Source organism: Pipistrellus hanaki, assembly GCF_964339955.1.
Source record: "Pipistrellus hanaki genome assembly, chromosome: 1".
Lineage (NCBI taxonomy): Eukaryota > Metazoa > Chordata > Mammalia > Chiroptera > Vespertilionidae > Pipistrellus > Pipistrellus hanaki.
Genome location: NC_140503.1, coordinates 162807443 through 162820475, shown reverse-complemented (window position 1 = coordinate 162820475; position 13033 = coordinate 162807443). Strand labels below are relative to the sequence as shown.

The 13033-nt window shown below is 35.1% G+C and overlaps 1 protein-coding gene across 1 annotated transcript in view; it reads left to right on the top strand.

The window, feature by feature from the left end:
• CFAP299 (cilia and flagella associated protein 299) overlaps positions 1 to 12637 on the top strand; it is a 511892-nt gene extending 499255 nt beyond the window's left edge. Inside the window, exon 6 of the mRNA XM_084883088.1 lies at positions 12396 to 12637. Coding sequence (XP_084739214.1) covers positions 12396 to 12491 — 96 coding nt within the window. The 3' untranslated portion in view covers positions 12492 to 12637. The remainder of the gene's footprint in view (positions 1 to 12395) is intronic.
• The last annotated feature ends 396 nt before the right edge of the window (positions 12638 to 13033 follow it).

Genomic DNA, 13033 nt, shown 5'->3' with positions numbered 1-13033 from the left:
TTCTCAATAATTTTACTTGAAATACTTCCTGAGTTAAATACCTTCTTATAATTCTATAGTTAAGGTGCTATAAAATATAAGAACAAAACAGTTCAACTTTCCTTCAACTATTCTCTTTGAAATATTTTTATGTTTAAAATTAAAGAGGACAATCACCATGTAATTTCATTTATATGTGGAATCTAATGAACAAAATAAACTAACAAACAAAATAAACTAACAAACAAAATAGACTCATAGATACAAAGAACAGACTGACAGTTGTCAGAGTAAAAAGGCATTGGCTGGGGAGGGGAGGTTGGGAGAAAAAGGTGAAGGGATTAAGGCAAAAACAAACCTTATAGACACAGGCAATGGTATAGTGATTACCAGAGAGAAAAGGGGAAGATAAATAAGGGTAAAAAGGTGATAAATGGTGATGGAAGGAGACTTGACTGTGATGAACACACAATACAATATACAGATGATATAGAATTATACACTTGAAACCTATATAATTTTATTAACCAATGTCACTCCAAAAATTAAATTTTTAAAAATTCAAGCAAAAAATAAATAAAATGTCAGTTTCTAATTGTTTATTGCTAGTAGACAGAAAAAAAAATTAAAGAGGTTGAGATAAATGAAAGGTAGAAACAGTGATAAACAGGATGTGCTTCCTTTGTACAACACAGATGTAGACTCATTAATTCTGAAGTGTAGTTCCCATGAAACATAGTTGTTTGTGAATGGTAACAGTGGGGAAAAAAGAAAAGAAAATTATGCAGGTCTTAGAAAAAGTAATGTGTGTTCATTGGTTAAGAAATTCCAAATGCAATTAGAGTTTGGTTGCATTCAAAACAGGACCACTGGCTTTAACTTCCCTGCAGCTGTATAACATCTGGAACAAATAAGGCAAGTTTCTATTTTTGAGTTAAGAATGCTTGTTTGAGTGATTCACACCCACCAAAATGTTTCCAGTGTATTATCTTTAGGAGGATTGAGTGGAAGCACTTTGCACTCACTCCCCTACATTATCTGAATAAATTTTTAAAGGCTTTTGGTATTTTTATTTTAGGAAACATTAACCGTGGGAAAGTTTGCTTTGAGTCTTAACATAGCATAGGTGGTCTAAGCCTTCATAATCTACTCACCAGAGAGAGTTCGGATAGAATAGTTAAAATTGAAAAAATATATATATATATATATTCCTTAGTTATGCTTGATGTTCTCTATTTCCCTCTTCTATTCATTAAATGTGAGAGCCCATCACCTGGGAAAATGCCTGGTTAATAGAAAATAAATATTCATGGAATAAGTGATTGAAGGAGTGATTCCCTGCTAACACACAGTAATGCTACACTAATTAAAAGTTGAGGAGTGGATTATGTCATTGATACCTAATGTAGCAGTAATAGCCAGAGAGGGTACAGCCAGACTACTATGTAGTGATCCAAGTGAGTCAGGAAAAACAATTGCAAGAATTTATCAGTGGAAACAGCTAGTGCGGCTATCATTTTAAGTTTTGCAGAAATCTTTGTTTTGGTATGTGCTTTTAAGTCTTCCTGTGTAGCTCCAGAAATATGTAATTTAACCTATCTCAAATTAATTCTGTTGAATTAGAATGTTTTAATTTATTAATAAATTGACTCAGATTAAATGACATGTTCAAGGCCATGCAATTCATCATTAATATAATCTAGCAATGGAATTTACATATTATGAGACATTATAGGGGATATAAAGATGAGCAAGATTTCAACCTTTGTCCTTTCAGTACTTATAGCAGTTTTAGGAAAGCAGGCATGTACAAAACATAACTATAGTATAAGGCAGAACGTTATATTTGGGGGAAAAAAGGAAATGCTTTGGGAATTCAGTAGAAGAAGAGATGGTTTATGATCTGGAACAGGAGACAGTGGAGAGGTGATAGTGAGGGGACTGCATTGGTAATAATGTTAGATGATAATAGAGGAGGTAATCTATTTGTTGGAAGAATTGTTAGAAATTGAACTCAGAGACAAAGAGGTGGGCAATGCTGGGATGAAATCCACTAGCAAAGATAATATTGAAGAGTGTAAAAAAAGAGGGTAAAACATGCCTAAATAATTCAGTTTGGCTGCTGCATGGGCTAAGTGAAGGGGCAGAAGGAGAATTAGGTGTAGAAAGGTCATGAAAAGCATTGAATGCAGGACTGATGAGGACCTCAGACTGAACTTGATAGGAAGTGGGAAGTATGCCAAGGCTCTTGTGCCAGGGGATAACAGGATAGAAGTTATGTTGTGAGGACACGAGAGAGCACAGATTGGAACAGACTGGGAGAAAAATCTGGAGAGGGTGAGAGCATAATAATTCAAATAGAGAACAAAAAGGACTAGACCTAGGTATCCTGCTGTAGTGAGCAAGTTCCTGAGTTGATGTTTTTATATTTTAACTCCCCAATTATTCAGGTAAAGACTAAACTTATAGAATGCATTTTTATCTAGGGAAAAAAGTGCTTAAGAGGTCTCACTTCACCCCAATCCTCAGAAAAAGAGAGAGGATGTGGAGAATGGGAGACTTGTGCTGGAGGAATATAGAGAAAGTGAGCTGAAGGAAGTCAGTACACCTGTCACTTCTTAATCCTTCCTTTCATCTCCCTCTTCCTCATTTGACGTCACTGAGCACCTACTGGACAGTGTGAGATGTTAAAAGTAAATCAGAAGAGGTAGGTTTCTTCTAAAAATCCTATAGGTTAATGGGTGAGTGGGTGGGTTGGTGGATGAGTGGGTGGTTAGGTGAGGAAATATAATGTGCACAGAAATGACCATCTAGAAAGTGAGAAAATAGAATAAGCTCTATAAGAATTCAGAGGAAACAGAATTTACATTTGACCTAAGGCATTAAAAAAATGAGCTGATGGAGAAGATTAAGTCTGAACTAAATGTTTAAGGATGAGTATGGTGAGGACACAGGGACTAGAGCAGAGGGATATTCTAGTTGGAAGAAACATCCCATAAACAGGAAGCACAGAGCCTGCAATGATAAGGGTGAGGACCTCCTATTGGCTAGAAAGTGGCTCTCAGCACAGGCTTGACATCAAAATCATGCAGGCAGCTTTAGAATCTTGACCTCACCTCAAAGATTCTGGTTGAATTGGTCTGGGTGGAAGGTCTGGGCATCTATATATTCCAAAAGCTCCTCTAGTGATCCTAATGTGGAACCATGGTTGAGATCAAAGTTCAGAAGGAGAGTAATGACTGAGAAGTTTTGAGAGAAAATTGAACTCCAACTGTGGATGCCAAAATATGAGATTTTGCCACTCTGCATAGTTCAATGAGAATCTGTGTCATTTGTGTCAGGACTTAGAATCAAAATTTATAAGTATAAAAATGCATAAGCCATTCTGAAATAAGAAGATGTTATTTTTCTGCTTGCTAAACTTCATTTGTACAAAAGAAAATCAATTGTATGAAAAATAAGAAATTCTACAGGACAGTCTCCTTTTTGCTACTTTTTTAGTGTTAACAGACTACATCTTTTTTTCCCATCACCATCGATTCCCCATATACCTTTTTCCACTTCCACCCCCTCTTCCTCCCTGCAGTCACCACACTGTTGTCCATATCCATGAGTTCCTTTTCTTATTTTGCTCAATCCCTTCACTCCCATTCATCTCCCTGCCCCATCCCCCATCCCCACCCTCGCTACCATCACCACCAGAGCTGTCTGCTATCTACAAATCTATCTCTATTTTGCTTGTTAGTTCAATTTGTTTATTAGATTCCACATATGAGCAAAATCATATGGTGTCCTTCTCTGACAGGCTTATTTCACTTAGCATAATACTCTCCAGGTCCATCCATTCTGTCCCAAAGGGTAAAATTAGCTTTCTTTTTATGGTAGAGTAATATTCCATTGTGTAAATGTACCACAGCTGTGTTATCTATTCATCTACTAGTGGACAATCAGGCTGCTTCCAAATCTTAGCTGTTGTAAATAACTCTGCAATGAACATAGGGGTGTATATATTCTTTTGAATTAGTGTTCAGGTTTTTTTTGGATAAATTCCCAGAAGTGGAATTGCTGGTTCATATGGAAGTTCCATTTTTAATTTTTTGAGGAAACTCCATACTGTTTTCACAGTGGCTACACCAGTCTGCACAAGGGTTCCCTTTTCACCACATCCTCACCAACACTTGTAGTTTTTTGATTTATTGATGCTAGCCATTTTGACAGGTGTGAGGTGATATCTCATTTTGTTTTTAATTTGCATTTGTCTGATGATTTGTGACAGTGAGCATCTTTTTATCATGTCTCTTGGCCACCTGTATGTCCTCTTTGGAGAAGTGTCTATTCAGGTCTTTTGCCCATTTTTCATTGAATTGTTTGGATTTTTAGTGTTGAGTTTTATCAGTTCTTTATAAATTTTGGATATTAAACACTTATCAGATGTATCAGCAAATACCTTCTCCCATTCAGTGGGTCCTCTTTTAATTTTGTTGGTGGTTTCTTTTGCTGTGCAAAAACTTTTTAGTTTGATGTAGTCCCACTTATTTATTTTTTCTTTTGTTTCCCTTGCCCAATGAGATATATAAAAAAATATTGCCATGAGAAATGTCTGAGATTTTACTGCTTATGTTTTCTCCTAGGATTTTTATGGTTTGGAGTCTAACATTTAAGTTTTTAATCCATATTGAGTTTATTCTTGTGTGCATTGTAAGAAGGTGGTCTAGTTTTATTTTTTTGCACTTACCTGTCCAATTTTCCAACTATCATTTATTGATGGTATGTTCTTGTCAAATATTAATTGACTGTAAAGATTGGGGGGTTATTTCTGGGCTCTCTATTCTGTTCTGTTGATCTATATATCTGTTTTTATGCTAGTGCCATGCTGTTTGATTACTATGTCTTTGTAGTATTGTTTAATATCAGATAGCATGATTCTGACAAATTGGTTCTTTCTCAAGGTCACTATTTGGGGTCTCTAATGGTTCCATATGAATTTTTTGAATATTTGTTCTAGCTCTGTGAAATTGGTATCTTGACAGGAATTGGATTGAATCTGTAGATTGCTTTGGATAGTATGAAAATTTTAAAGATGTTAGGTCTTCCTGTAAGTAAATGCTTACACTTATTTATATCTTTTGCAATTTCTTTCTTCAGTGTCTTATAATTTTCTGAGCACAGGGTCTTTTACATCTTTTGTTATATTTATTCCTAGGTATTTTATTCTTTTTGAAGCAATTGTGAATGAAATTGTATTGCATGTTGTTTTTAGTTTCCCTGTCTGATAGCTCATAATTGGTATATAAAAATGCAAATGATTTCTGGATATTTATTTTGAATCTTGTATAACAAATCCATAGCCAACATCATACTCAATAGGCAAAAACTACAAGCATTCCCCTTAAGATTGAGAACAAGACAGGATGTCAGCTTTCACCATTCTTATTCAACATGATACTAGAAGTCCTAACCACAGCTATTAGACAAGAAGAAGAAATAAAAAGCATCCAAAGTGGAAAGGAAGTAGTAAAACTATCATTACTTGCAGATGTCATGATACTGTTTATAGAGAACACTAAAAATTCCATCAAAAAATAATAGAACTGATGAATTAATTCAGTAATTCAGTAAAGTAGTTGTGCTGCATCTTGAATATAGTTGCTTAATATGTGACTCATCTTGAATATAGTTGCTTAATATGTGACTCATGACAAAACAAGTAAACAACAACAACAAAAAACCCACACATGTTAAAAGATCTCAGGCTGTGGTTTCTATCAGATGTAGGAAACTGGTGAAACAAAAGACACTATTGTGACATAAAGCTGTCTGGATCTGTCCTGTCACTGAGCTTGGAAGGCATGTACAGTGTAGGTTGGGTACCAATTTAGCAACATTTACTATTTTTTACATACCATCACTCCTCACAGTATAACAGGACTCAGACACTTTTGTTGTTGTTGTTGTTGTTGTTGTTGTAAATCACAATCATTCAAACATAAAAATGCATTACTTTGGAATGTAAAATGTTTTCACAAGAGTTCATTATCAAAGATCCAACTCACCATGGCTTAATTAGGAGTGGCTTCTGTCAATTCACTAAAACATTCCCAGTTCTCTCTCCTCACACTAGCCAGTCATGTGAAAGCCCTAGGCCCCACTCGTAGAGGTTCAAACTGAATTCAACTTTAGTGTGGCCCAGCAATCTGTATTTTTAATATCTTCCTAAGTGATCCTAAAGATTTGATGTCCATTTCTTTACGTAGCCTTATTTTATTAACTGTTGTTTCACCTTACTCTATGTCCATAAAATTATCAAACTTTGTTCCTCAAAAACAAGTTTTGATTCAATAGTGTTAATTTTAGGTAATCTAAATTACACATTCCTGAGACCACACAAATGGGCTAGAAAGTACAGACCAGGTGACAAAGACTTCTGGATAACTTCTATAGTAATGCGATCCACCACACTGGATGCCTCTGCTGATCAAATGCTGCTAGATTTCCCCACTTATTTGGATCATTGTAGAGTGAGGCTGATGATACCCATTCTGATTATCACAGCCTCATCAAAAATCACTAGATCAGGTAGGTTTGTCCAAAGGCTCAAAAATGAAACAATATATATGACAGAGAGTGGGAAAGCATAAACTGAAACGTGGGCCAGAAACCCTTTCTGGTTACTTTACTATTGCATCTCTAGGGCTAGCATATGGTAGGTGCTCAGTAAACATCTGCAGAATGAGTAAATTGAATATTAAATATTTGCTAAAGAAGTGAATAGTAGGGCCAAAAATAATCCTGGAAACTTTGAGGTTAACGTGAAAATATTTTAGGATCTTAAGCAGTAGAAACATATGTAGAGCTAATGCTATTTTTAGCTGAAAATTAGAGTAATTGACTCTGGTGCTTTCCTTCCCTTGGTAGTTGAATTAACATTGGGGTTTCTTTGCTGAACTTTGGGTATTGACTCTGAGTGTGCAGAGCAATGGCAATGTGTTAGGTCTATGGATAAATGAGTGAAGCAATTACTTTATTATTTTTTAATAAATGTGTAGCCATTAGTACATATTATTCAGATGCAAAAAAAAAAAAAGCCTGCCAAATTCTACTTTCTTTTTCTATAAGCAAAAGAATATCTAGGTGAACAAGATTTAAAAATTAAAAATAACTTCTACCAAAAAAAGTATGTTTTTATTTGGGTTAGGGGTTAATTTAGAGAAAGATTCCAGTACCTTCTCTCATCTCTTCTTTCCTCTGTTCTGTTCCTCCCAAGGGACCCTCACCAGAGCACTTCTGACCATTAGTAGGGAAGGTGTTAATTGCCTCCTTAATGCTGCCTCCCAGTTCATTGACTGGTCTTAATTACCCTTGCCATGTGGACATTAAAATCAGATGGAGCTTGTCATGGCCTTGAAATTGCTCTTCTCAAAATGGAGGCCTATAACATTCCTCCATCCTTTCTACAGATGGTTCAAATTTAATCTCTGAAAGCCCCACCCTCCCAGGGAAGGACCTCGGTTTTACAATCTGTCTTTATACAGGGCCCAGGTATAATGTTATTGGACATTAAAAAAAATTTAAAAATTCCCACCGAATAGAATAAGTTTAAGCAAGGCTATTGTTTCTTCAAAGTATCCAATAGCATTCCCTCAAACGCCATGCAAGGGGCAGGGGACACTTACTGAGTCACCAACACAGCTTTTTTGGTTCCTGGATTTTCCTCGGAGGCCCTTGTAAATGGTGCTTTTTAACTGTGGCATAGTCACAGTTATTAAGAAAGCTGAGGCCTTGCCAAATTTCTGGTTTTGCTGCCCAAATTACTGAATGTTTGGTTAATTACAGCCCTAAAACACCCACATACTAAGAAGCCTTTACACATTTTCTCCCCTGGGCAATCACCTGGGATACCTGAACTGGAAATCCACCACATATAAATTAAGTATTTACTCAACTAACTGCTGCTAAAATCAATGGCCTTAAGGAATCCATCAAAACATACATTAGCAGAGCATGGCTTTTATGAATTAAATCTCCTAACACTTAAATGCTATGCCCTCCTCTTGACCTATAAAACTGATTTTTATTTTATATGCAATAGTATGGAACAATCCCTAGAGATAAGCACATTGTTAAGTGTCCAATGTATGAATTCATATATGAAGTGCAGTGTAGGAAAGGTGAGCTGTAGGAAAGAAAAAAATTAAATACATAAGTTTGAATTATTAGATGTATGTCCATGTTTAGTAATAAAGATTATTAATGATAACTTTTCACCATCCACATCAAATATCTGCAGTAAATAGAATATCAATACCATATTCATGGCAAAGAACAATTATTGTTTTACACTTCTAATTAAAAGGGCAACCTAATCAAACATCATGCCAAAGGTAAAAGGAATCAATATAAACTAGGGAAATGATAATAAAAGAATTTGAGAAATAGAGAGTAGCCCCAATTCAAGCTCACTTTTTCATGCAATTTTCCTCACAAATAAGGACAAGCAGTGAGAGAGACAAGGGAAGGTTACTTTCCTAGTGGATGAAATGATTGACAAAGAGCAATGGCGTATACATATGTGTATTATAAAGCTGTACACCTGAAGCTTGTATAATGTTATTAACATTGTTACCCCAATACACTTAATTGAAATAAAAAATTAAAGATTAAAAAATCAAATAATTGTTTGCTCCATGATTTCAAAGAGGTAATGACTAATGACGAAGAAGCAGGCACTAAAAAACACAAGTCAAGGATGAAGTCACAGTGCGTGCGAGACCACAGTTAAGGGATTATTTCTAATTCAAGGAGAGCATGATTTCTCCTGCTGAATAAGCTGTCCTCTCCCATGATTCCTTCCTAACCATGCACCACCCCAGAAGGGGCTTGCAATTTCTGAAATCTGAAATCCCAAAGCAAGGGGAAGGATGTTGAAGTATACTGGAACATGGAACATAATAGCCTGATCAGTGATCAAGGCCAATGGCAAGACAGGAAAATCTCATGTTGAAAGTGTCTAAGTGGATATTGCTGGCTGCAATATCTTCAGTATAAACCCGGTGGCCTCCACAATGCGTATTGCCTCAAAGAGCTAGAGCAATACACACACACACACACACACACACACACACACACACACACACAGTAAAACAGATTGCAGCCCCAACCGGGGAGCCCAGAAAACTACCTCACAGACACACACAGCTGCTCCAGATTCCAGATGATAGGATCTTAACCTTTTGGGAAATGCAGCTTACTTTAAAAATCTGATGTTTTATGGATTTTCTCAAAAAAGGAAATGCATACATGGCCATACAAACAGAGTAATATAATAATGTTTTAGGATATTCAAAGACTTGCTTAAGTCTCTTAATGAATTCCACTGGAGAAATGAAGACTTAGGGACTCCCCAAAATACATGGGAGCAGCTGAAAGAGGCTAGAAGAGCAACAGGAGAAGTAGCAAATGGTAGGGATAACCAGCAGGACCCAGGCAGGGAAAAGCTGCTTATTAAGGATAGGTGAAATGCATTGGAGTTAAATAGATCTTAAGGAAAATTCCTAAACCTATTTGAACACTTCTCCGCCTGTTATCTCATCTGTAAACTCTGTAAAAAACAATCCTTTTATAAAAAGTTGTTGTGAAGATGAAATGAAAGAATTTGTTTAATGTGCCACTGAGTAGGTGTTCAATGAATGAATATTGGTTACTGGTGATCTATGAACTCAGAAACAATGAAAGTTCTAAAAGGATATCATTTTTCACTGCAATAGTTAAAAACTGGGAATTATGTGTAAGTCCATGAGTGGGCAATGATAAGAATAAATTATGACACATTCACGCATTTAAATACTATGCAGCAGTTTTAAAAATGAGTTCAAAGTGTATTTACTGAAGTTGATATATGGGTATGAAGAGATGTTTAGGCTATACTATCAAGTGAAAAAACTAGCTGTACAACAATGTAAATAACATTCAATCCTGGAGTAATCATAGTTTATATAAGAATTTCTAATTGATGGACATTTAGGTTGATTTCTGTTTTTCTCCCCAAATTTAAAGAATAGTTCTCTATAGTTTCAGTGTTCTTTTTTTTTTCCTTTAAAGTGTAACTTGGTCAGTTAGAAAGTATAAACTTTGTGAAGCTTTAGAAATATATTGTCAAATTATTTTGCAGTTGCATATCATTTATAATTACGTATACCTGAAATAAGACTGTTCAATCACCATGCCCTATTTATTTTGCATGTTTTTGAATGTTGTTCATTTTATAGTCCAAATTTATTTGAGGTAATTTAAATTTGCATTTTTAATATTGTTAGGGATGAACATTTTTTCATATGCATGTTAGTATATTATGTTTCTTCTTCTGTAATTATTGCCACCTATACACTTTTCTATAGAGTTTTAGTAGGTGTTTGTTTTCCATTACATTTTAAGTATTCTATATATAAAAATTAGAAAATCTTTGGCTATCATACTGGTTGTTGTACTGCATGTAAAAGTTCTATGGGGTCCTTGGTAAGTACCAAGATTGTACAAGGATTCTGAGAAACAATAAAACAAACAAACAAACAAACCAAACAAAGAAAAAGGCCTGAAAAATGTCCACACACAGTCACCCAGAGAGCTTTATATCTTCAGATCTAAACATTAGCCACTGCTCAAAAGTAAACACATAAAAATTAACACCCCATATAGCAAAAAGTTGTTCTTTTTGCTAGTGGGCACAAGAGCTCATGTAGACAAGTAGACAAATAAACAAAGAAAAGAAAATATTAATAAATCATAGTCTCTGTTGTCTCTCATCCAAGAAAGAATAAATCTCTATGATCTATTCATTCGTTTACAGAGATCACAAAGGTTAAACCATAAAACCAAATTCCAAATCATTGCTGTCACCAATGGGGAATAAGTTATTGATTGTAAAAGTTGTTGTGAAGTAGAGTTCACAACACAAAAAAAATAGTAAAAATGAAAATATGTAAAGAAACAGAGGAACAATAAAGCAAAAGTTCTGTTGCTCCTGGGAATTTACCTCTTGGAGCTGAGGAAAGAAATGCTTGGCTTGAAGTCTTCCAGGAAATGCAACAACCCCCCAGTAACACAAACTCCCCAACTACCAGAGAAGCCACTGGACACTACGTGGAGCTTCCACAATGTTTGCAAGGTTATTTTTCCTAAAAGGATATAATTGAGACTCTCACACAGATATAAAATGAATATCCCAAAGATTGCATTTAATTTAATAATTATGAAGGGAACCAGTAAGATAGTACAAATATTTCAAAGGAGGATTCAAAGAGCATAACATATATGAGAAATTTAAAAAAAATGAAATTGACTTACAAATAAATGCAAAGTAGGTCCCAATACGGAGCAATAATTAATTGCATTCCAGTAGGCACAATTTATTTGCATATTTGCAGACAAGAATATTTGGCCTTCTCATCAGTTTTCTACAACTTAAAAAGTTGTAAAATAGTACAAAAACGATGAAAAGCAGAAAAGATGTGGATGGATGAGCCACTCACGACATCCATTTTTTTTAACCTATTTCAAAGTCTTTGCAATTTTACTGACTTATTTAATAAAAGATGGATCTAATATATTCTTTCTCAGCTAGTACAAAAAATTAGGTACTATTGGGAAAAAGCAATACTAAAGCTCCTCTCTAGTCCCAGATCATCTTATCATCTCTTCCTACAGAGAAAAAGAGAGGGCAAGTAAGATTATTCTTTTGTACCTCCATTAGAGCAAAGGCCCAATGACTAATAATTTTCTAATTATAGATATTGTCTACCCCTTTTAGTACCTCTCTCTTTTGTCTTATCAATACCACATCAGTGAATATTTGTTCCCACAGGAGCTCCCTAGGTGGCTTTAAGTATGATAGACAATACTGAATAAACAGAGAAGGAACAAATCTTTTTTCAAAGAGTATAATTTGAAGAGGGGAAAGCATAACAATTGTTTTTAAAGTGTTAAGAACCTTTTCATTAAACCCACCTGGACAAGTTACTTTCACGAGTCTGAATCCATTCCAAACTTGAGACATTTGTATTACTTGAAATTAAAATAGGATTATTTTTTACTTATTAACCTGTGATATCATGTATTTGCAAAGCCCTTCCCTGAGAATTCTACAGAGTTAGTGACCCATGTTGTTCAGCAGAGTCTAGACAATAAGCCTTGGACCCTGCTTTGATGCTAGATAGTTTCAGTAATGTCACAACCCAGGGCCTCAAAGCTCTTAAGTGGAATTATCACTGCTCCTCAGAAAAATGTATCTGAGGAAAAAAATGGAAAGGTCTCCATTGCCTCAGCCTTATTAGGTCTGCTTGCTACAACATTGAAGCAAGAAGAAAATGTACCAATTATTTGCACGGAGTGGACTGATTAACAATATAATTTCTGTATTTTAGGCTTTACCAGGTGACAACTCTACAAGAATCCCTATCCAGACAGAGCTCTACATACAAGCTGTCATTTTTGACCACGTTTCCAGAAGAAAGACTTAACTGCCACATGTTAGATGGTTCCCTAATTGCTCACTGAATTTAAATGAAACCTGTAACTAGAAACAAATTAGAATAATTAATGAGTCCTATAGCTGGAAGGCAATTTAGAATATTAAAAATTAATAAAGAAATTAGAAAGGAAACTGTAATATTGACTTTTTTATTGTACAGATAGCCTGTTAATATAATTTGAGGTTTTTCTAACTTTTTTTTCCCCCCTTAGCGCTGAGGCTGATTGCAACACTTTATGGGAGGAATTCTTGTTGTGACTTCAAGGATATTATAATTAGTGACACATTTTGTAGCTCAGATTTTCCAAAATAAAAATGTTTCAGGTCCTACTGTGCCAAATTTAGTGGACCAAACCTTATGCCATAAAATCATAAAATAAAATAGAATATGGGTCACACACAGGGACAGGCATAAAGAAAATATAAATATAGGGTTTTCCATAACAGCAAATGAGTAAATTAAATCTAAAGTATCCCATGAGATGATGCATAAAATGAATGGAAGTGCTAGATATGTGTTAGTGCTGGATA